General features: G+C 42.6%; 1 protein-coding gene across 3 annotated transcripts in view; it reads right to left on the bottom strand.

The window, feature by feature from the left end:
* Positions 1-9,387: 9,387 nt before the first annotated feature.
* npepl1 (aminopeptidase like 1) overlaps positions 9,388-24,073 on the bottom strand; it is a 37,702-nt gene continuing 23,016 nt past the window's right edge. The window contains exons 7-13 of one of the 3 annotated variants that reach the window (XR_014570647.1): positions 22,316-22,393; positions 20,613-20,713; positions 19,283-19,406; positions 14,527-14,703; positions 14,056-14,166; positions 10,095-12,178; positions 9,388-10,061 (exon numbers count right to left, since the gene is read on the bottom strand). Coding sequence is in view for 1 of the 3 variants with exons in the window: in XM_083788633.1 (XP_083644759.1) it covers positions 12,002-12,178; positions 14,056-14,166; positions 14,527-14,703; positions 19,283-19,406; positions 20,613-20,713; positions 22,316-22,393 (768 nt within the window). In the remaining 2 variants the exon portion in view is untranslated. Of the gene's footprint in view, positions 12,179-14,055; positions 14,167-14,526; positions 14,704-19,282; positions 19,407-20,612; positions 20,714-22,315; positions 22,394-24,073 lie in introns of all 3 variants that reach the window. The other 2 variants (XR_014570648.1, XM_083788633.1) reach the window with 2 other exon arrangements.

Raw genomic sequence — 24,073 nt, 5'->3', positions numbered from 1 at the left:
GGTTTGGGACATATTTAGGCAGGCAGTCATGTAGGTAGGAAGGTGCGAGACCATTGAGAGCTTTATACACAAGTAAAAGAATTTTAAAATCAATCCTAAAAACAACCGGAAGCCAGTGCAGTGATGCCAAAACTGGAGTAATATGTTCTCTCATCTTAGTTCTAGTTAAAACTCTGGCTGCTGCATTTTGGACAAGTTGTAATCTGTCAGTTGTTTTCTTAGGCAGTCCTGAAAAAAGTGCATTGCAGTAATCAAGCCGAGAAAAAACAAAGGCGTGGATTAGCGTTTTTGCATCATTCAAGGACACATAGGCTCTGATTCGTGCAATATTTCTAAGGTGAAAAAAGGCAAGGTAACAAGGTAGGTACAGAACTACAGAGGCAAGACAGGAAGGCACAAAACAATACTACAAAATAAAGGTATACAAAATAAATGCACAAAGAAATATACAACAGGGACACGGAATGTGACCTCTTCAAATTTGACACAGGCGTTCCACACCACCACAGGGAGTGCAGAGCCCGGTGTCGAGTCCGTCGGATAGCCGGTTGTCTAGAACCAGCTCAAAAGGCCTCTGTCCAGGCTCTGGACATGGCCCAAATTAGCCAATTGATCACACCTGATCACCCCCTAGATCTCCAAATATGGAGCTGGAACTGAAACTGACATCACACAGTTTTCTGACATCTGCATCTCCATATTTGGGCATGCCTGACAGTTTTACCCGATGTATTACAGTATATTCCATGAACAATATTTCCCATCAAAAGATATTAAAGTACAACAAATATGGTCCATGTGAGGTATACTGTTCTGTAATATTTCACCATGAAACAACAAAACTAAATCACACCTGTGTGAAGTGAGGGGCGTTCTTATCATCGTATACATCATCATGACATTAAATAGACACTATGCCTGTTTGCTCAGACACTGTGACGTAAAATTCTCCATTCGTTGTCAATGGAATTACTTGCGCAAGCAGAGCGTGCAAGTAATGTTATCAGTCAGGTGCTACGATGTATATATATATATGTCCCTTAGCAGCATTATGATATGACGTCATATGTATATATATGTCCCTTAGCAGCATTATGATATGACGTCATATGCTGGCACGAAGCAGACCGCCGTGCAGGTATGTTTTCTGTTTAAAAATAATTTTGATGCTGCTTTATAAATATTTGTTTTTAGAATCGGCCTCAGGCCTAAAGGGGTTAAGACCAAGTTTGTGGACAGACACCATCAAAGCTGCATATAGGAGGGGCTCAACAACACATAGGCTATCATGTGGGGAGGAATCTGTGATAGGTGTGGGTATAATTGTAAAGATTTCCTATTCCTGGGACATCTTTTTTTTTTAGGTTACACAACAAGCATAAACAGCCGTTAATAACTATTAAAAAAAAGGGGGGGGGGGGGGAATTCACACCTGTGTGAAGTGAGGGGCGCTCTTATCATTATACACCATTACACATCATCTCATGAACTGAACTTATGTGATTGGTTTAGTCGATTTGCTCGTCTACATATGATGTAAATGTTCCCTTCATTTAACATCGGTATCGGTCAAGAATTTCCACATCGGTGCACACCTACTTCTCTCCTGTATGAGTTCTCTGGTGAACTTTGAGATCATTTTCCAGGCTAAACCTAGTCCAGTATGATTTATCCTCTGGTGATCTTTGAGACCACCTTTCCTGCTGAACCTAGTCCCACACTGGTCACAGTGGTAGGGCTTCTCTGCTGTATGAATTATCTGGTGAAGTTTGAGATGACCGGTTGTGCCGAACCTGCTCCCGCACTGGTCACAGGCGTAGCGTTTCTCTCCTGTATGAATTCTCTGGTGACTTTTGAGACTATTGTTCGTGCTGAACCTAGTCCCACATTGGTCACAGGCGTAGGGCTTCTCTCCTGTATGAATTCTCTGGTGAAGTTTGAGTTCACTGCTGCGGCTGAACCTAGTTCCACACTGGTCACAGGCGTAGGGCTTTTCTCCTGTATGAATTCTCTGGTGAACTTTGAGAGAACTGCTCTGGCTGAACCTAGTCCCACATTGGTCACAGGCGTAGGGCTTCTCTCCTGTATGAATTCTCTGGTGTGTTTTCAGAGTACTGCTGCAGCTGAACCTAGTCCCACATTGGTCACAGGCGTAGGGCTTCTCTCCTGTATGAGTTCTCTTGTGACGTTTGAGATTATTTTCCAGGCTGAACCTAGTCCCACACTGGTCACAGTGGTAGGGCTTCTCTCCTGTATGAATTCTCTGGTGAACTTTGAGATGTTTGCTCTGGCTGAACCTAGTCCCACATTGGTCACAGGCGTAGGGCTTCTCTCCAGTATGAGTTCTCTTGTGACATTTGAGATGACTGCTGCGGCTGAACCTAGTTCCACATTGGTCACAGGCGTAGGGTTTCTCTCCTGTATGAATTCTCTGGTGAAGTTTGAGTTCACTGCTGCGGCTGAACCTAGTTCCACACTGGTCACAGTGGTAGGGCTTTTCTCCTGTATGAATTCTCTGGTGAACTTTGAGATGACTGCTCTGGCTGAACCTAGTCCCACACTGGTCACAGGCGTAGGGCTTCTCTCCAGTATGAATTCTCTGGTGTTTTTTCAGAGTACTGCTGCAGCTGAACCTAGTCCCACACTGGTCACAGGCGTAAGGCTTCTCTCCTGTATGAATTCTCTGGTGAACTTTGAGAGAACTGCTCTGGCTGAACCTAGTCCCACATTGGTCACAGGCGTAGGGCTTCTCTCCTGTATGAATTCTCTGGTGTGTTTTCAGAGTACTGCTGCAGCTGAACCTAGTCTCACAGGCGTAGGGCTTCTCCCCTGAATGAATTGTCTGGTGTTGTTTGAGATGACTGCTCTGGCTGAACCTAGTCCCACACTGGTCACAGTGGTAGGGCTTCTCTCCTGTATGAATTCTCTGGTGAAGTTTGAGTTCACTGCTCTGGCTGAACCTAGTCCCACATTGGTCACAGTGGTAGGGCTTCTCAGCTGTATGAGTTCTCTGGTGTTGGTTGAGATGTCTCTTTCTGCTGTAGACATGTTTGAGTTGGGCAGGAAAGACATCTGGGATGGAGAATGAGGAGAGAGAAACAGAGGCTAAATAAAACGTTTTAAAATAACATGTAAGCGGTGTTGGTTATTGGGAACTGAAATCCGGTTCCAAGTAGGAACCCAATGAACACATGCTTGGTGTTAACCCATTCTGAACGGGCACCCATTTTGGTGTCAGCATCATGTTATGCTTTAGATGTTGAAAAATAGCAGATCTACAAGCTCATATCGCGCCACCGAGTGGCGCGATATGAGCTTGTAGGTCTGCTATTTTTGAAAAATCAAAGAGCGACTGACATTTCTAGAATCTGATCTCAGTTCAGAATGGGTTCATCAGACCAGTGTGTGTCCGGCGGAAACCTTGTATGAATCTGATCTCAGGTCAGAATGGGTTAAAGGAGCGTCCGTCTTATGCGGAGCTACCGAGGGGTTTGATCCCGTTGTTGGACCTGGCCGACTGATGTTAGAATTAGACTGTTCGCTGTGTGTCAGTATAGGCTCCAATGATAACACACAGACTGTTCGCTGTGTGTCAGTATAGGCTCCAATGATAACACACAGACTGTTCGCTGTGTGTCAGTATAGGCTCCAATGATAACACACAGACTGTTCGCTGTGTGTCAGTATAGGCTCCAATGATAACACACAGACTGTTCGCTGTGTGTCAGTATAGGCTCCAATGATAACACACAGACTGTTCGCTGTGTGTCAGTATAGGCTCCAATGATAACACACAGACTGTTCGCTGTGTGTCAGTATAGGCTCCAATGATAACACACAGACTGTTCGCTGTGTGTCAGTATAGGCTCCAATGATAACACACAGACTGTTCGCTGTGTGTCAGTATAGGCTCCAATGATAACACACAGACTGTTCGCTGTGTGTCAGTATAGGCTCCAATGATAACACACAGACTGTTCGCTGTGTGTCAGTATAGGCTCCAATGATAACACACAGACTGTTCGCTGTGTGTCAGTATAGGCTCCAATGATAACACACAGACTGTTCGCTGTGTGTCAGTATAGGCTCCAATGATAACACACAGACTGTTCACTGTGTGTCAGTATAGGCTCCAATGATAACACACAGACTGTTCACTGTGTGTCAGTATAGGCTCCAATGATAACACACAGACTGTTCACTGTGTGTCAGTATAGGCTCCAATGATAACACACAGACTGTTCGCTGTGTGTCAGTATAGGCTCCAATGATAACACACAGACTGTTCGCTGTGTGTCAGTATAGGCTCCAATGATAACACACAGACTGTTCACTGTGTGTCAGTATAGGCTCCAATGATAACACACAGACTGTTCGCTGTGTGTCAGTATAGGCTCCAATGATAACACACAGACTGTTCACTGTGTGTCAGTATAGGCTCCAATGATAACACACAGACTGTTCGCTGTGTGTCAGTATAGGCTCCAATGATAACACACAGACTGTTCGCTGTGTGTCAGTATAGGCTCCAATGATAACACACAGACTGTTCACTGTGTGTCAGTATAGGCTCCAATGATAACACACAGACTGTTCACTGTGTGTCAGTATAGGCTCCAATGATAACACACAGACTGTTCGCTGTGTGTCAGTATAGGCTCCAATGATAACACACAGACTGTTCACTGTGTGTCAGTATAGGCTCCAATGATAACACACAGACTGTTCGCTGTGTGTCAGTATAGGCTCCAATGATAACACACAGACTGTTCGCTGTGTGTCAGTATAGGCTCCAATGATAACACACAGACTGTTCACTGTGTGTCAGTATAGGCTCCAATGATAACACACAGACTGTTCACTGTGTGTCAGTATAGGCTCCAATGATAACACACAGACTGTTCGCTGTGTGTCAGTATAGGCTCCAATGATAACACACAGGCAGCTCTTCATGTTTTTAACAACGTATTGCTCAGCGGATTCGACCGTTATCTCTTCATTGAATCTGAGAAATCATCCGTTATCAGCACCTTGGAACAGAGCGTCGCAGCCCCTCCCCCTTTCAGAACGACCAGTGGCCCAGGAAATGAAACCCAGTGCATTTTCCCCCATAGGCTTTTCTTAAAGTATTTATTTAAAGACGGTTACGCCGCGGACAAAGACAACTCAGATCGTGACAAATCATGACAACGAACACAATGTTTTGGGGCCGACCAAATAAGTTATAAGAAGAAAAACAAAACAAATAGTGTTATGTCTCCTGCCTTTATTTTCTTCTTTCTAATGATGAAGTTAAGAGGTTTCTTCCCGACAGCAGAGATATATATTTCTTATTTTATACCATTTTGGAACTGAAATAGGGAACAACAGAACCGGATCTGAACTGAAATAGGGAACAACAGAACCGGATCCGGTATCGGACTCATACGAATCCTAACGATAACCATCCCTAGTTCCAAGTAGGAACCCATAAAGACATTGTAAGTACCGCGTACAGTACGCACCCATACACATACTTGTATTAGCAACTAATGTTCTAATTTCATGATGTCAGTTGGAACATTCAGGCTGATTCCTGGCATGCCTGATCACTGCAGCTCTCTCTCTCACACACACACACACACACACACACACACACACACACACACACACACACACACACACACACACACACACACACACACACACACACACACACACACACACACACACACACACACACACACACACACACACACACACACACACACACACACACACACACACACACACACACACAGTTTTTTCAGTCAAGTGGCATTCCTTCCTCAGCCTAGTGGGAATATGCGTGCACAGTTTCCCCGCAATCGGATGCTGCGAATTTATGATGAATTTAGCTACATAGAAATGTCTATTTGTATGTCTCTAAATGTTTGTATGTCTTTAAATGTTTTGATGAATTGAACAATGTGGACCCTGTTGTAAACAAGTGTAATGCTTAATTGGGTCGTCCACTCACAGTTGACAGTCTTTGTATTGAGTTTGTGCTTAAAATGTACTGTAAATTCTACAAACTGTTAATAAATATTTCAATCAATCAAAAAAGCGTTAATTTTGTGCCATTTTGTACAAAATGAGCCACTCCTGAAAACTTTGGAAGACAATCTTAGCCAATGAGGATGGAATATGATAAATCAAACAGATCCTTGTTGATCACATGACTACAGAAATCATGTGTACCGATTAGAGTGAAATTTTGATCAAATCTGAAGGTGTAATATAAAAAAAATGTGTTTTACATAAGTTGGCCTCCTGGTGGCGCTATGAAGAGCAGATGTGAAAAATGCAGGGCAAAGGTTTTTCCTTGGCCTCTAGGGAGTGTGCATACAAAGTTTTACACTGATCGGTGCAGACGTGCAGTTATAGTTAAAAATACAAACGGACAAAAACATACTCTCCCCATGCCTTCGGCCTGGTGGAGACAATAAAACATACTCTCCCCATGCCTTCGGCCTGGTGGAGACAATTAACTACAGTTTGGGGTTAGCGCTAGGACTCCTATAGGAGGAAGCATTACTCCGTTACTCCACCGAGTAGCGACAACATTTGTGCTTTCTGTTGAAGATGAAATCAACAGTGACATGAAAACATGCACTTACTGATTCTGTGTAACTTTATCACAGGCTGCTTCAGCATGGAGGTCTGGTAGATCTGTTCCTTCTCTGTTCTGTGTAACTTTATCACAGGCTGCTTCAGCATGGAGGTCTGGTAGATCTGTTCCTTCTCTGTTCTGTGTAACTTTATCACAGGCTGCTTCAGCATGGAGGTCTGGTAGATCTGTTCCTCCGACATCTCTCTCTTAAAAAGCCCAACTAGTTGGTCTCCTCCTTCGGTCCGCTCTGACGGTCCAGTACGTTTGAGGTCCGCTTTTAGCGTCTGGGATGTGACTTTACTCGCTGCCATGTTGTCAGCTTCTTCTTGACTCAGTCCTATTCTAACAGAGCTAAGCCATAGAGTTATATAACTCTATATGAGCTAAGCTAATGGACGCTGCTGTTTGTCTAAAACAGTGCAATGCATGCTGGGAAGAAGTAACTACTTTCAACGGGTCACAGTTCTCTGTGCAACATCGCTGCTGTTGGGATGTGTTACTCTTGTGTGCCATAGTGCGTTGTATGGCTCAACATGTCAGTTAATTTGGACCCCCTTTACATTCAGTAGATCCTGTGATCTTTTGTGACCAGATGTAATTTCCTGAGGTCCAGTAGGACTATAGTAAATAATTAAAAAATAACAAAATAACAAAAATACACATTTAGCCCCAGTTCGAATGATCTTTTTCCCTTTTCATAATGAGTTAATAGCACAGGCAAACTCTTCACATACTAGAGCATGTCTGAAATAAGTGTCAGAGCTGAAATGAACATGTAAATATGAAATAAATGCTTAAACATGTAGGTAGCCTATAGGTGTAGTGTTAGAGACCACAGAAGACGTAAATATGAAATAAATGCTTAAACATGTAGCTATAGGTGTAATGTTAGAGACCACAGAAGACATGTAAATATGAAATAAATGCTTAAACATGTAGCTATAGGTGTAATGTTAGAGACCACAAAGACATGTAAATATGAAATAAATGCTTAAACATGTAGCTAGGTGTAATGTTAGAGACCACAGAAGACATGTAAATATGAAATAAATGCTTAAACATGTAGCTATAGGTGTAATGTTAGAGACCACAAAGACATGTAAATATGAAATAAATGCTTAAACATGTAGCTATAGGTGTAATGTTAGAGACCACAGAAGACATGTAAATATGAAATAAATGCTTAAACATGTAGCTATAAGTGTAATGTTAGAGACCACAGAAGACATGTAAATATGAAATAAATGCTTAAACATGTAGCTATAGGTGTAATGTTAGAGACCACAAAGACATGTAAATATGAAATAAATGCTTAAACATGTAGCTATAGGTGTAATGTTAGAGACCACAGAAGACATGTAAATATGAAATAAATGCTTAAACATGTAGCTAGGTGTAATGTTAGACCACAGAAGACATGTAAATATGAAATAAATGCTTAAACATGTAGCTATAAGTGTAATGTTAGAGACCACAGAAGACATGTAAATATGAAATAAATGCTTAAACATGTAGCTATAGGTGTAATGTTAGAGACCACAGAAGACATGTAAATATGAAATAAATGCTTAAACATGTAGCTATAGGTGTAATGTTAGAGACCACAGAAGACATGTAAATATGAAATAAATGCTTAAACATGTAGCTATAGGTGTAATGTTAGAGACCACAGAAATCATGTAAATATGAGATAAATGCTTAAACATGTAGCTATAGGTGTAATGTTAGAGACCACAGAAGACATGTAAATATGAAATAAATGCTTAAACATGTAGCTATAGGTGTAATGTTAGAGACCACAGAAGACATGTAAATATGAAATAAATGCTTAAACATGTAGCTAGGTGTAATGTTAGAGACCACAGAAGACATGTAAATATGAAATAAATGCTTAAACATGTAGCTATAAGTGTAATGTTAGAGACCACAGAAGACGTAAATATGAAATAAATGCTTAAACATGTAGCTATAGGTGTAATGTTAGAGACCACAGAAGACATGTAAATATGAAATAAATGCTTAAACATGTAATTATAGGTGTAATGTTAGAGACCACAGAAGACATGTAAATATGAAATAAATGCTCAAACATGTAGCTAGCTATAGGTGTAATGTTAGAGACCACAGAAGACATGTAAATATGAAATAAATGCTTAAACATGTAGCTATAGGTGTAATGTTAAGAGACCACAGAAGTGAACCTTTCAAGCCTGTTTTCTCAACTCGCTGTTTCTCTGCAAGACAATAAATACTCTATAAACCATATCTCCAATCCAGAACTGGTGGGTCAAACTGAACAAGCAATATCTCTAATTGAATTGCTATGATTCCCTGCTTTCATAGGACATGAACAAAATCCAATTGCAGTCCCTCAGTCAAATGTAGTCACATTTGAAAACTTTGGTTACTATCCAACTGATTATTATTACAAAAACATACACTAACCATCTCATTTCAGCCATTTGCAAATAGCCAGTTTACAATTGGGTCAAACTCTGTTGCAATGTATCACATTATTGTGGGCATATTGTGGGGTATTTTTGTGGGGGATTATCAGGGGATTGTGGGGGATTATCAGAGAGAAGCAAACCACGCCTACTATATTCAGGAGACCATGTTTGATACTGTCACAACTAAAGGCTAACATTAATGTAGGCAAAACATAAAGACATTTCTGTTCCGAGTCAGACAGCGACGAATGTATAAATAAAACCATGGAACTGGATCGCTCGCTGTAGACTGTCGGCAGCGTTAAGTTCTGAAACCAAAGTCACTTTGGCAGGTCAAACTTTAATTCATCGCCACATCTTTAAAGTGCACACGTCGCCACATCTTTAAGGTCACACAAGGTCAAACATGAACAACCACCATTTAAATAGAAAACATCAGCCAATTAATCAGTCAGTCATTCAAGACGAGACAGACGAGTCCACCTGCTCCTTTCAGATTTCACTTCACTGCCGTTGAAAAGGACAGTACTTAGTTTAGACAGTTCTTGGTTTAGTCATTAGTCCTACAACTACAACCTATCTCAAACCCTCACCCTAAACCTAACCTCCCACGGGGCAGCACACCTAAACCTAACCTTAACCCATGTCTAACCAATGACTAGTCTAAACCTAACCTCCCACGGGGCAGCACACCTAAACCTAACCTTAACCCATGTCTAACCAATGACTAGTCTAAACCTAACCTCCCACGAGGCAGCACACCTAAACCTAACCTTAACCCATGTCTAACCAATGACTAGTCTAAACCTAACCTCCCACGGGGCAGCACACCTAAACCTAACCTTAACCCATGTCTAACCAATGACTAGTCTAAACCTAACCTCCCACGGGGCAGCACACCTAAACCTAACCTTAACCCATGTCTAACCAATGACTAGTCTAAACCTAACCTCCCACGGGGCAGCACACCTAAACCTAACCTTAACCCATGTCTAACCAATGACTAGTCTAACCCTAACCTCCCACGGGGCAGCACACCTAAACCTAACCTTAACCCATGTCTATAACCAATGACTAGTCTAACCCTAACCTCCCACGGGGCAGCACACCTAAACCTAACCTTAACCCATGTCTAACTAATGACTAGTCTAACCCTAACCTCCCACGGGGCAGCACACCTAAACCTAACCTTAACCCATGTCTAACCAATGACTAGTCTAAACCTAACCTCCCACGGGGCAGCACACCTAAACCTAACCTTAACCCATGTCTAACCAATGACTAGTCTAAACCTAACCTCCCACGGGGCAGCACACCTAAACCTAACCTTAACCCATGTCTAACCAATGACTAGTCTAAACCTAACCTCCCACGGGGCAGCACACCTAAACCTGACCCTAACCCATGTCTAACCAATGACTAGTCTAAACCTAACCTCCCACGGGGCAGCACACCTAAACCTAACCTTAACCCATGTCTAACCAATGACTAGTCTAAACCTAACCTCCCACGAGGCAGCACACCTAAACCTAACCTTAACCCATGTCTAACCAATGACTAGTCTAAACCTAACCTCCCACGGGGCAGCACACCTAAACCTAACCTTAACCCATGTCTAACCAATGACTAGTCTAAACCTAACCTCCCACGGGGCAGCACACCTAAACCTAACCTTAACCCATGTCTAACCAATGACTAGTCTAACCCTAACCTCCCACGGGGCAGCACACCTAAACCTAACCTTAACCCATGTCTAACCAATGACTAGTCTAAACCTAACCTCCCACGGGGCAGCACACCTAAACCTAACCGTAACCCATGTCTAACCAATGACTAGTCTAAACCTAACCTCCCACGGGGCAGCACACCTAAACCTGACCTTAACCCATGTCTAACCAATGACTAGTCTAAACCTAACCTCCCACGGGGCAGCACACCTAAACCTAACCTTAACCCATGTCTAACCAATGACTAGTCTAAACCTAACCTCCCACGGGGCAGCACACCTAAACCTAACCTTAACCAATGTCTAACCAATGACTAGTCTAAACCTAACCTCCCACGGGGCAGCACACCTAAACCTAACCTTAACCAATGTCTAACCAATGACTAGTCTAAACTAAGTAAAAAATTTAAAAAACAAATTGAGAACCACTGCTCTATAATTAGACCATGATTGTGGAGCACTTTGCGTTAAAGGGATTGTGACATTTAAAAAAAAAGGTTTTGGAATTGTTCTTATTTTTTTTAGGTTTTCTAATCTCAATTGCACCCAAAAAACATGAACTTTTAACATTCAGTAGATTTTCTGTGATCTGGGGTTTTCTGGTTCAAACAGGTGCTCTGATTTGCCGGCAGTTTGTGATGTAAGAGCCTGCAAATCCCATATATGTCAATGGGATTTGCCAGCAGATGTCACTGTTTTCACTGTGTTGCCTGTTTTCATTGTAGCTCAAAAGGCTTCCAAACCCCAAAGAAAACTTCAGACCACAGAAAATCCACTGAATGTTCAAAGTTCAGGTTTTTTTGGGGTGTAACTGAGGTCATAAAACCTAAAAGAAAAAAACAAAAACAAAAATAAATGAAAATGAATGTCATAAAACCTTTAAAGGTATATTCAGTGATTTCCCTTAATTCAAATATCACTTATTTTTTTGTTTTGTTGTGATAATCCTCTACTATAGAGTGTGCTGACCATATAAGGAGTTCCTCCCTGTCCCCAGTTAACCCCTGGGGGTCAAAAAACCTTAGGTTTCGTTTTTGACTCTCTATACTGATTGGACGAAAGGCTGGGTCCCAGCCAAAAACGAAACCTAAGGTTTCTTTGAGTGAAATCACTGAATATACCTTTAAGAAGAGTGAGGGTGTGTTGTGGCAGCAATCGGTTACACAAGTAGACCGTTTTATTGTTTTATATGTTCTACACCAGTCGTCTCCTCTTGCAGTCCCTCTCCAGGCGGTCGCCCGAGGAACAGGAGGTGGCGCTGCTGGACTTGGAGACGGTCAGCGGAGACACCTGGTTCAGCATGGCGTCTTCTGAGGCCTGGCCGAACAGAGCCATGAGGAGAGCCACGCCGAAGCCCGTGGCCCGCTCGCCCTGGTGGAGACGAGACAGGAAGCACCACAACGTCAGAACATCTAACCCCAAAGCCTGTGGCCCGCTCGGCCCGCTCGGTGGAGACGAGAACAGAACATCTAACACAGGGGTGGGCCACTTTGAAGACGGAGAGGGCCACTAAAGAACCTGGGGGTCATTATTGATTCTGAATTGAATTTTAATTCACACTTTAATCATGTTACCAAGATTGCCTTTTTTCACCTTAGAAATATTGCACGAATCAGAGCCTATTTGTCCTTGGACGATGCAAAAACGCTAATCCACGCCTTTGTTTTTTCTCGGCTTGATTTATACTGCAATGCACTTTTTTCAGGACTGCCTGAGAAAACAACTGACAGATTACAACTTGTCCAAAATGCAGCAGCCAGAGTTTTAACTAGAACTAAGATGAGAGAATATATTACTCCAGTTTTGGCATCACTGCACTGGCTTCCGGTTGTTTTTAGGATTGATTTAAAATTATTTTACTTGTGTATAAAGCTCTCAATGGTCTCGCACCTTCCTACCTACATGACTGCCTGCCTAAATATGTCCCAAACCGCCCGCTAAGGTCTTCCACTGCTGGCCTGCTCGCTTTGCCTAAAGAAATGGCAACTAAAAAATACGGGGAAGCAGCTTTTTGCTTCTACGGGCCGTCGGCATGGAACAAGCTCCCACTGTACCTTCGTCAGGCAGCCTCTGTAGACATTTTTAAAGCACAGCTCAAGACCCACTTCTACAACATTGCTTTTAATTGATCTTTTATTTTTTGTTATTCATGTCCTCACTGTATTGCATTACTGCTTGTTTTTTAATGTCGTTGCCTTGCTTTTCTTTTTTATTCTCCATTGTTCTGTAAAGCACTTTGAGCTGCATTTCATGTCATGAAAGGTGATATACAAATAAAGATTTATTATCATTATTAATATATTTCCACACTCACTCCAGAGGGCCACTATAGTTCCACACTCACTCCAGAGGGCCACTATAGTTCCACACTCACTCCAGAGGACCACTATAGTTCCACACTCACCCCAGAGGGCCACTATAGTTCCACACTCACTCCAGAGGACCACTATAGTTCCACACTCACCCCAGAGGGCCACTATAGTTCCACACTCACTCCAGAGGGCCACTATAGTTCCACACTCACTCCAGAGGGCCACTATAGTTCCACACTCACTCCAGAGGGCCACTATAGTTCCACACTCACTCCAGAGGGCCACTATAGTTCCACACTCACTCCAGAGGGCCACTATAGTTCCACACTCACTCCAGAGGGCCACTATAGTTCCACACTCACTCCAGAGGGCCACTATAGTTCCACACTCACTCGGGTTAAATGACTATAGTATTAAAATGTTCCTGTCCTTTTGTGTCTAAATGTAGTTATGTTAACAGTTTATAAAGTTGACATAACTATAACTAAATGCATTTTGAATTCAATAAAAAGGTTACTTTTCAGGCTTCCAATTAAAAAATGGCAAAAATATTCAGGTTTTCAATTCAAATATAGCAAAAATAGCTGATCTACAAGCTCAAAACACGTCGCAGTGCGACGTGTTTTGAGCTTGTAGATCAGCTACTTTTGCTACGACAGTACTATGCATTGTGGCCCCTCTGGAGTGAGTGTGGAAATATATTGGCCCTCATCCCATGTCAAAGTTGCTCCACCTCTGATCTAACATCTAACCCCAAGGCCCTGTGGCGCCCCCTGGTGGAGACGAGACCACAACGTCAGTCAGTCTATCCATGTTGACTCAGAGAGTCTCAAGTTGAACCTAAATCCCTGTCGTGAAATGACAGTGAGACTCACAGCGTGCACGTTGCACGTGCACCCAGACACCACAGTAGTGTGTGTGTGTGTGTAAACTCACAGCGTGCACGGGGGAGGCGATGTCCACGTGCACCCAGACTCCAGGCCAGTCGAAGCCCAGGTGGGAGCCGATGAACAGGCCTGCACACGAGCTCTGGGCGTTCTCACGGTCCTGGAAAGACACGCACGCACACACGCACACGCACACGCACACGCACACGCACACGCACACGCACACGCACACGCACACGCACACACACACACACACACACACGCACACACACACACACACACACACACACACACACACACACACACACACACACACCCGAGATCAGATTCTAAAAGTGTCTTCTACATCCTGACAGTTCTCTGAAAAAGCTATGTTTCTAATGTCAGTCGTTCTTCGATTAAAAAAAAAATAATAGCAGACCTACAAGCTCATAGATCTGCTATTTTTCAATAGCTTAAAGCATAGCGTGATGCTATAACACCATAAAAGGGTATTAAAAACAAAGCATTGATAACTCACGGCCACAGAGTTCTTCATGTCGGCCACGGCGGAGGTGAACTCGCCGTAGTGCAGCTCGGGGCAGTAGACCAGCGGGTGGGCCATGTCTCCGCTCCGCAGCCCCGCGCGCACGCACGCCACCTCCCAGCGCGCGCTGTTGGTCATCACCGCCGCGTGGAACTTCCCCGTGGAGATGCCCTGTAGGAAGGGGAAACAAAAACCCGCCGGGGGCGACGACCTTTTTGATGTTTTTTTTTTAACCCATTCTGACCTGAGATCAGATTCGTAACGAGGTTTCCGCCGGACACACACTGGTCTGATGAACCCATTCTGACCTGAGATCAGATTCTTAGAAATGTCAGTCGTTCTTCGATTTTTCAAAAAATAGCAGACCTACAAGCTCGTATCGCGCCACTCGGTGGCGCGATATGAGCTTGTAGATCTGCTATTTTTAAATAGCTAAAGCATAACATGATGCTGACACCAAAATGGGTGCCCTGATAGCAGACCTACAAGCTCGTAGCGCGCCACCGAAGCTCGTAGCGAGCCACTCGGTGGCGCGCTATGAGCTTGTAGATGACACAATGTCATTTGCAGCTAAACGTTGCTCTCAAGAATGTTTTTGAAAAGATTTGAGAGAGAAATAGACGAAGCAGTAAAACCCGAAAATGGATTCCAATTGATCAACTCCACTTCCTTGTTTTTCCCGACAGTGCTGGAGCTGGCCAGACGCAGCCAGCGCGACACTTATGGAATACTTTTGGTTTTGGGTCAATGTATTAATTTATAGGTAGCCATGTAATAAGCGAGCCACATAAAAGAGGTGAATTATCTCCCTACAACGACCACCTATAGCCGGACATTATCCCTTACATAAAGGAGGTGAATTATCTCCCTACAACGACCACCTATAGCCGGACATTATCCCTTACATAAAGGAGGTGAATTATCTCCCTACAACGACCACCTAGCCAGACATTATCCCTTACATAAAGGAGGTGAATTATCTCCTTACAACGACCACCTATAGCCAGACATTATCCTTACATAAAAGAGGTGAATTATCTCCCTACAAAGACCACCTAGCCAGACATTATCCTTACATAAAGGAGGTGAATTATCTCCCTACAACGACCACCTATAGCCAGACATTATCCCTTACATAAAGGAGGTGAATTATCTCCCTACAACGACCACCTAGCCAGACATTATCCCTTACATAAAGGAGGTGAATTATCTCCCTACAACGACCACCTAGCCGGACATTATCCCTTACATAAAGGAGGTGAATTATCTCCCTACAACGACCACCTATAGCCAGACATTATCCCTTACATAAAGGAGGTGAATTATCTCCCTACAACGACCACCTATAGCCAGACATTATCCCTTACATAAAGGAGGTGAATTAACTCCCTACAACGACCACCTATAGCCGGACATTATCCCTTACATAAAGGAGGTGAATTATCTCCCTACAACGACCACCTATAGCCAGACATTATCCCTTACATAAAGGAGGTGAATTATCTCCTACAACGACCACCTATAGCCAGACATTATCCCTTACATAAAGGAGGTGAATTATCTCCCTACAACGACCACCTATAGCCAGACATTATCCCTTACATAAAGGAGGTGAATTATCTCCCTACAACGACCACCTATAGCCAGACATTATCCCTTACATAAAGGAGGTGAATTATCTCCCTACAACGACCACCTAGCCAGACATTATCCCTTACATAAAGGAGGTGAATTATCTCCCTACAACGACCACCTATAGCCGGACATTATCCTTACATAAAGGAGGTGAATTATCTCCCTACAACGACCACCTATAGCCGGACATTATCCTTACATAAAGGAGGTGAATTATCTCCCTACAACGACCACCTATAGCCGGACATTATCCCTTACATAAAGGAGGTGAATTATCTCCCTACAACGACCACCTATAGCCAGACATTATCCCTTACATAAAGGAGGTGAATTATCTCCCTACAACGACCACCTAGCCAGACATTATCCTTACATAAAGGAGGTGAATTATCTCCCTACAACGACCACCTATAGCCAGACATTATCCCTTACATAAAGGAGGTGAATTATCTCCCTACAACGACCACCTATAGCCAGACATTATCCCTTACATAAAGGAGGTGAATTATCTCCCTACAACGACCACCTAGCCAGACATTATCCCTTACATAAAGGAGGTGAATTATCTCCCTACAACGACCACCTATAGCCAGACATTATCCCTTACATAAAGGAGGTGAATTATCTCCCTACAACGACCACCTATAGCCAGACATTATCCCTTACATAAAGGAGGTGAATTATCTCCTTACAACGACCACCTATAGCCGGACATTATCCTTACATAAAGGAGGTGAATTATCTCCCTACAACGACCACCTATAGCCAGACATTATCCCTTACATAAAGGAGGTGAATTATCTCCCTACAACGACCACCTATAGCCAGACATTATCCCTTACATAAAGGAGGTGAATTATCTCCCTACAACGACCAGCTATAGAGCACCGAAGTCCTGACGTAACTCGCTCATCCCGACCATTCCCCTGGTTCGCGGAAGTGATTTCTCTATGGAGAATAACATGGGGTGATCTTAATATCGTCTACTATAAGCGTTGTGGTCCAAACATAAACAAGCTGTCTCGGCGTTATTGTCAGGGAGGTGTCTCTGTATCGTTTGCAACAGTCAGTCACTCATATATGACACAGTCTGCTTCTAGCGAAAATCTAACTAATTCAGCAGCAGTAACATTAGCGTTTTCTCTCAGTCAGTTGATTCTTCATATCCATATGAGTGAAGCGGCCGGGGTGACATGTTTATTTTTCAAACACAGTTGTTATATGAGGCGATGTCAAATCGCCTCAATGGGGATTACAATGCAACTAAACAAATACATGAACCTGGGGACTGACGCCCTCTACTGAAAGTGACGTCAGACTTCGGTGCTCTATAGCCAGACATTATCCTTACATAAAGGAGGTGAATTATCTCCCTACAACGACCACCTATAGCCAGACATTATCCCTTACATAAAGGAGGTGAATTATCTCCCTACAACGACCACCTATAGCCAGACATTATCCCTTACATAAAGGAGGTGAATTATCTCCCTACAACGACCACCTATAGTCAGACATTATCCCTTACATAAAGGAGGTGAATTATCTCCCTACAACGACCACCTATATCCAGACATTAACCCTTACATAAAGGAGGTGAATTATCTCCCTACAACGACCACCTATAGCCAGACATTAACCCTTACATAAAGGAGGTGAATTATCTCCCTACAACGACCACCTATAGCCAGACATTATCCCTTACATAAAGGAGGTGAATTATCTCCCTACAACGACCACCTATAGCCAGACATTAACCCTTACATAAAGGAGGTGAATTATCTCCTTACAACGACCACCTATAGCCAGACATTATCCCTTACATAAAGGAGGTGAATTATCTCCCTACAACGACCACCTATAGCCAGACATTATCCTTACATTAAGGAGGTGAATTATCTCCCTACAACGACCACCTATAGCCAGACATTATCCTTTACATAAAGGAGGTGAATTATCTCCCTACAACGACCACCTATAGCCAGACATTATCCCTTACATAAAGGAGGTGAATTATCTCCTACAACGACCACCTAGCCAGACATTATCCTTACATAAAGGAGGTGAATTATCTCCCTACAACGACCACCTATAGCCAGACATTATCCCTTACATAAAGGAGGTGAATTATGTCCCTACAACGACCACCTATAGCCAGACATTATCCCTTACATAGAGGAGGTGAATTATCTCCCTACAACGACCACCTATAGCCAGACATTATCCCTTACATAAAGGAGGTGAATTATCTCCCTACAACGACCACCTATAGCCAGACATTATCCCTTACATAAAGGAGGTGAATTATCTCCCTACAACGACCACCTATAGCCAGACATTATCCCTTACATAAAGGAGGTGAATTATCTCCTTACAACGACCACCTATAGCCAGACATTATCCCTTACATAAAGGAGGTGAATTATATCCCTACAACGACCACCTATAGCCGGACATTATCCCTTACATTAAGGAGGTGAATTATCTCCTTACAACGACCACCTATAGCCAGACATTATCCCTTACATAAAGGAGGTGAATTATCTCCTACAACGACCACCTATAGCCAGACATTATCCCTTACATAAAGGAGGTGAATTATCTCCCTACAACGACCACCTATAGCCAGACATTATCCTTACATAAAGGAGGTGAATTATCTCCCTACAACGACCACCTATAGCCAGACATTATCCCTTACATAAAGGAGGTGAATTATCTCCTACAACGACCACCTAGCCAGACATTATCCCTTACATAACCCATTCTGAACGGGCACCCGTTTTTGTGTTGGCATCATGTCGTGCTTTAGCTATTAAAAAATAGCAGATCTACAAGCTCATATCGCGCCACCGAGTGGCGCGATACGAGCTTGTAGGTCTGCTATTTTTTGAAAAATCGAAGAACGACTGACATTTTTAGAATCTGATCTCAGGTCAGAATGGGTTAATCAGACCAGTGTGTGTCCAGTGGAAACCTCATATGAATCTGATCGCAGGTCAGAATGGGATAACACACCGCTGAATTCAACCCAACCGTCACCGGTGAGGGTTGCCATGTCCAGGATGATGTCAGCATTCTATAACGAGGTTCAGCGAGTGAACAACGGACCCACCTGTGCCCCGGTGAGGGTTGCCATGTCCAGGATGATGTCAGCACTCAGGTCCTTGTTGGCGTACACGACGCCGTCCGACAACACCAGCCTGCCCTCTGCGTCCGTATTGTTGATCTCTACAGTCCTGACGAGAAGAAACATACTGTAAATATATACTTTGATTGATTGATTGAAATATTTATTAACAGTTTGCAGAATTGCAGTACATTTCAAGCACAAACTCAATACAAAGACTGTTAACTGTGAGTGGACGACCCAATTAAGCATTACACTTGTTTACAACAGGGTCCACATTGTTCAATTCATCAAAACATTTAGAGACATACAAATAGACACTTCTATGTAGTTAAAGAACAGAACAGGAATTCATCATATAGGAGGTAAAAAGGGAAAAGAAACATATAGTTAGGGGAAAGGGGGGGGGGGGGAGCGGTGGGGGGGATTCAGATTTTACGGGGGCCAGTTTGAATTGCAGCCATCCGTAGGTGCCCTTTGAGAGCGGTTTTGAAGGAGTCAAGGGATTCACATGTCTCAATGACTGTTGGTAGGGCGTTCCACATTTTGGTGGCATAGGAGCGAAAATAATTTAGTCCCTTGTTTGTGCCGAATCTGGGTTGTACTCCCTCTGGTGTTGTGGGTGTGGGTGTGGACTTCAATACTAAATGGTGCATTTATATAGCGCCTTTATCCAAGGCGCTTTACATAGAATGTGCATTACATTCACACATTCACACACCTTTACATAGATTGTGCATTACATTCACCCATTCACACACCTTTACATAGATTGTGCATTACATTCACACATTCACACACCTTTACATAGATGGTGCATTACATTCACCCATTCACACACCTTTACATAGATGGTGCATTACATTCACCCATTCACACACCTTTACATAGATGGTGCATTACATTCACCCATTCACACACCTTTACATAGATGGTGCATTACATTCACCCATTCACACACCTTTACATAGATTGTGCATTACATTCACCCATTCACACACCTTTACATAGATTGTGCATTACATTCACACACCTTTACATATATTGTGCATTACATTCACCCATTCACACACACATTCACACACCGATGGCGGCGGAAACCATGCAAGGCACCAACCTGCACATCAGGAGCAATCAGGGGTTCAGTGTCGACACATCACTGTAGAAATATACTGTAAACATATACAGTACGATTATGGGTGTATTAGTGTTTACTTAGAATACTTACTTCCCAGAGTACAGAGTATTTGTACTTACTTCCCAGAGTACAGAGTATGTGTACTTACTTCCCAGAGTACAGAGTATTTGTACTTACTTCCCAGAGTACAGCGTATGGATGTCGTCGGGTCTCGTGGCCGTGGGGCCGACAGCGTTCTCCGCCAAACAGAACACAGCATGGAGGTTGTCTTTGAATCCCTGGGAGACAGAAAAATAGCAGATCTACAAGCTCACAGCTATACGAACTTAACCCATTTAGGCCTGAGCTCAACATTGAAAAAAAAAACCTTCTAAATCCTTTCAGTTTTCTGACATAAATATCACGATTTTATAGCAGACCTACGAGCTTTTTAGAATCTGATCTCAGGTCAGAATGGAAAACTGTCAGGATGTCGAAGACATTTTTTAGAATCTGATCTCAGGTCAGAATGGAAAACTGTCAGGATGTCGAAGACATTTTTTAGAATCTGATCTCAGGTCAGAATGGAAAACTGTCAGGATGTCGAAGAATTTTTTAGAATCTGATCTCAGGTCAGAATGGAAAACTGTCAGGATGTCGAAGAATTTTTTTAGAATCTGATCTCAGGTCAGAATGGAAAACTGTCAGGATGTCGAAGACATTTTTTAGAATCTGATCTCAGGTCAGAATGGAAAACTGTCAGGATGTCGAAGACATTTTTTTAAATCTGATCTCAGGTCAGAATGGAAAACTGTCAGGATGTCGAAGAATTTTTTTAGAATCTGATCTCAGGTCAGAATGGAAAACTGTCAGGATGTCGAAGACATTTTTTTAAATCTGATCTCAGGTCAGAATGGAAAACTGTCAGGATGTCGAAGAATTTTTTTAGAATCTGATCTCAGGTCAGAATGGAAAACTGTCAGGATGTCGAAGACATTTTTTTTAATCTGATCTCAGGTCAGAATGGAAAACTGTCAGGATGTCGAAGACATTTTTTTTAATCTGATCTCAGGTCAGAATGGAAAACTGTCAGGATGTCGAAGAATTTTTTTAGAATCTGATCTCAGGTCAGAATGGAAAACTGTCAGGATGTCGAAGACATTTTTTAGAATCTGATCTCAGGTCAGAATGGAAAACTGTCAGGATGTCGAAGACATTTTTTAGAATCTGATCTCAGGTCAGAATGGAAAACTGTCAGGATGTCGAAGACATTTTTAGAATCTGATCTCAGGTCAGAATGGAAAACTGTCAGGATGCAGAAGACATTTTTTAGAATCTGATCTCAGGTCAGAATGGAAAACTGTCAGGATGTCGAAGAATTTTTTTTAGAATCTGATCTCAGGTCAGAATGGAAAACTGTCAGGATGTCGAAGACATTTTTAGAATCTGATCTCAGGTCAGAATGGAAAACTGTCAGGATGTCGAAGACATTTATTAGAATCTGATCTCAGGTCAGAATGGAAAACTGTCAGGATGTCGAAGACATTTTTTTTAATCTGATCTCAGGTCAGAATGGAAAACTGTCAGGATGTCGAAGACCTTTTTAGAATCTGATCTCAGGTCAGAATGGAAAACTGTCAGGATGCAGAAGACATTTTTTAGAATCTGATCTCAGGTCAGAATGGAAAACTGTCAGGATGTCGAAGACATTTTTTAGAATCTGATCTCAGGTCAGAATGGAAAACTGTCAGGATGTCGAAGACATTTTTTTGAATCTGATCTCAGGTCAGAATGGAAAACTGTCAGGATGTCGAAGACATTTTTTAGAATCTGATCTCAGGTCAGAATGGGTTAAAGGAGGAAATAAGTAAGAGGAGAAAGGGTTAAAGTTAAAGTCACACCTGCTTTATGGTGGCTTTGAAAGCTCCCAAAATGGCCGCCGCTCCGCCACAGTCTCTCTTCATCCCCGGCATGGAGGTCTGGAGAAACACAACGCGAACGCCGCGGGGTTATTTATTTAATCCATTAATAAATCAGAGCGCCCCGGGGTTATTTATTTAATCCATTAATAAATCAGAGCGCCCCGGGGGTTATTTATTTAATCCATTAATAAATCAGAGCGCCCCGGGGGTTATTTATTTAATCCATTAATAAATCAGAGCGCCCCGGGGGTTATTTATTTAATCCATTAATAAATCAGAGCGCCCCGGGGGTTATTTATTTAATCCATTAATAAATCAGAGCGCCCCGGGGGTTATTTATTTAATCCATTAATAAATCAGAGCGCCCCAGGGTTATTTATTTAATCCATTAATAAATCAGAGCGCCCCAGGGTTATTTATAATCCAGGCTGCCAGGAATGGTTTACTCCAGGTTACTGTCGCTGCGATATACGACTGTAAAACGATTGTTTTATGTGTTTAATACGCCCTATTGTAATAATTAAAAAGAAACTCCGTCTTTGCTGCGGAGCTGGAGACGAGAAGGTTTCGTTTTGATGACGAAACCGGAAATCAACACATGCTGTGGGGCCGCTAGGGCTTCTGGGAAACTGAGGCCAATGCAAATGAACGGGGTACAACGCCTCATGGAGGAGGGTCTTGTGCCAAGATGGCGGGTGGTGCGATTACAATTACAATTTACAATTTAGGCATTTAGCAGACGCTCTTAATCCAGAGCGACTTACATTTAAGCAAGAACAAAAGCATGGGAATACATCACATAAAAGCATTTATCATGAAACATGCGTAAGCTAAGATCGTGCATAACAAGCGGAGCAACCTTTTTTCTCCGGATTTTCACGGATCAAAAGCCCAAATAATTCAGCGTATGCTCTAAAGGTAATACAACAATCTGGGCAGTGAAGGGGGGTTGATTAAAATGTGGGTTACGCGTTTAAAACAGTCAAACTGTTTTAATAAATCAGAGCGCCCGGCGGTTTATAGCTAGCGGAGCACTTTTAGCGCCGGACCGGATGTGGCTGAAGTAGCTAGGCTCACCGACGCGTCGCAGCGCGTTGCTGTAGATCTGATATTTTCATGGAAAGTGTAAAAGCAGTCATCACGACGGCATCGAGTCCCGCCAAAATATATTTAGTTCGACTAAATCAACTGTAGATTTTTAGTCGACCAAAGATCTTGTGATATTTAGTCGACACAAACACATTTTCCAGGTGACTAAAATGTGACTAAAACTGAAATTAAACTTTGCCGTGAAAAAACAACACTGACTGCTACCATAACAGATGTGTTAAAATATGTTCCAGAGTGATTTTCTCTTCCTTCCCTACCTCCTCCCTCCCTCCCTTCCTTTCCTCCCTCCTTACAATTTACAATTTAGGCATTTAGCAGACGCTCTTAATCCAGAGCGACTTACATTAAGCAAGAACAAAAAGCATGGGAATACATCACATAAAAACATTCATCATGAAACATGCGTAAGCTAAGAAAGTAACAGTGGAATATCTATATAATGAAGCTATACATATAAACTATACATCTATACTACTATGCTATACATATGTACTATGACGTGCAATGACTACATACAATGCAATTATAGTGCTGTCTACATAACATGCTATAAGTCTGTATCAGATGCTATCTAAGTCTACAGAAATGCTATCTAAGGGGGTATAGGGTAAGTGCTATGGGCCATGA

Source organism: Protomyctophum parallelum (assembly GCF_964188405.1).
Source record: "Protomyctophum parallelum genome assembly, chromosome: 18".
Taxonomy (NCBI): Eukaryota; Metazoa; Chordata; class Actinopteri; order Myctophiformes; family Myctophidae; genus Protomyctophum; species Protomyctophum parallelum.
Note: the sequence above shows the minus strand (reverse complement) of the source record. Positions and strands in the feature narration are given on the sequence as shown.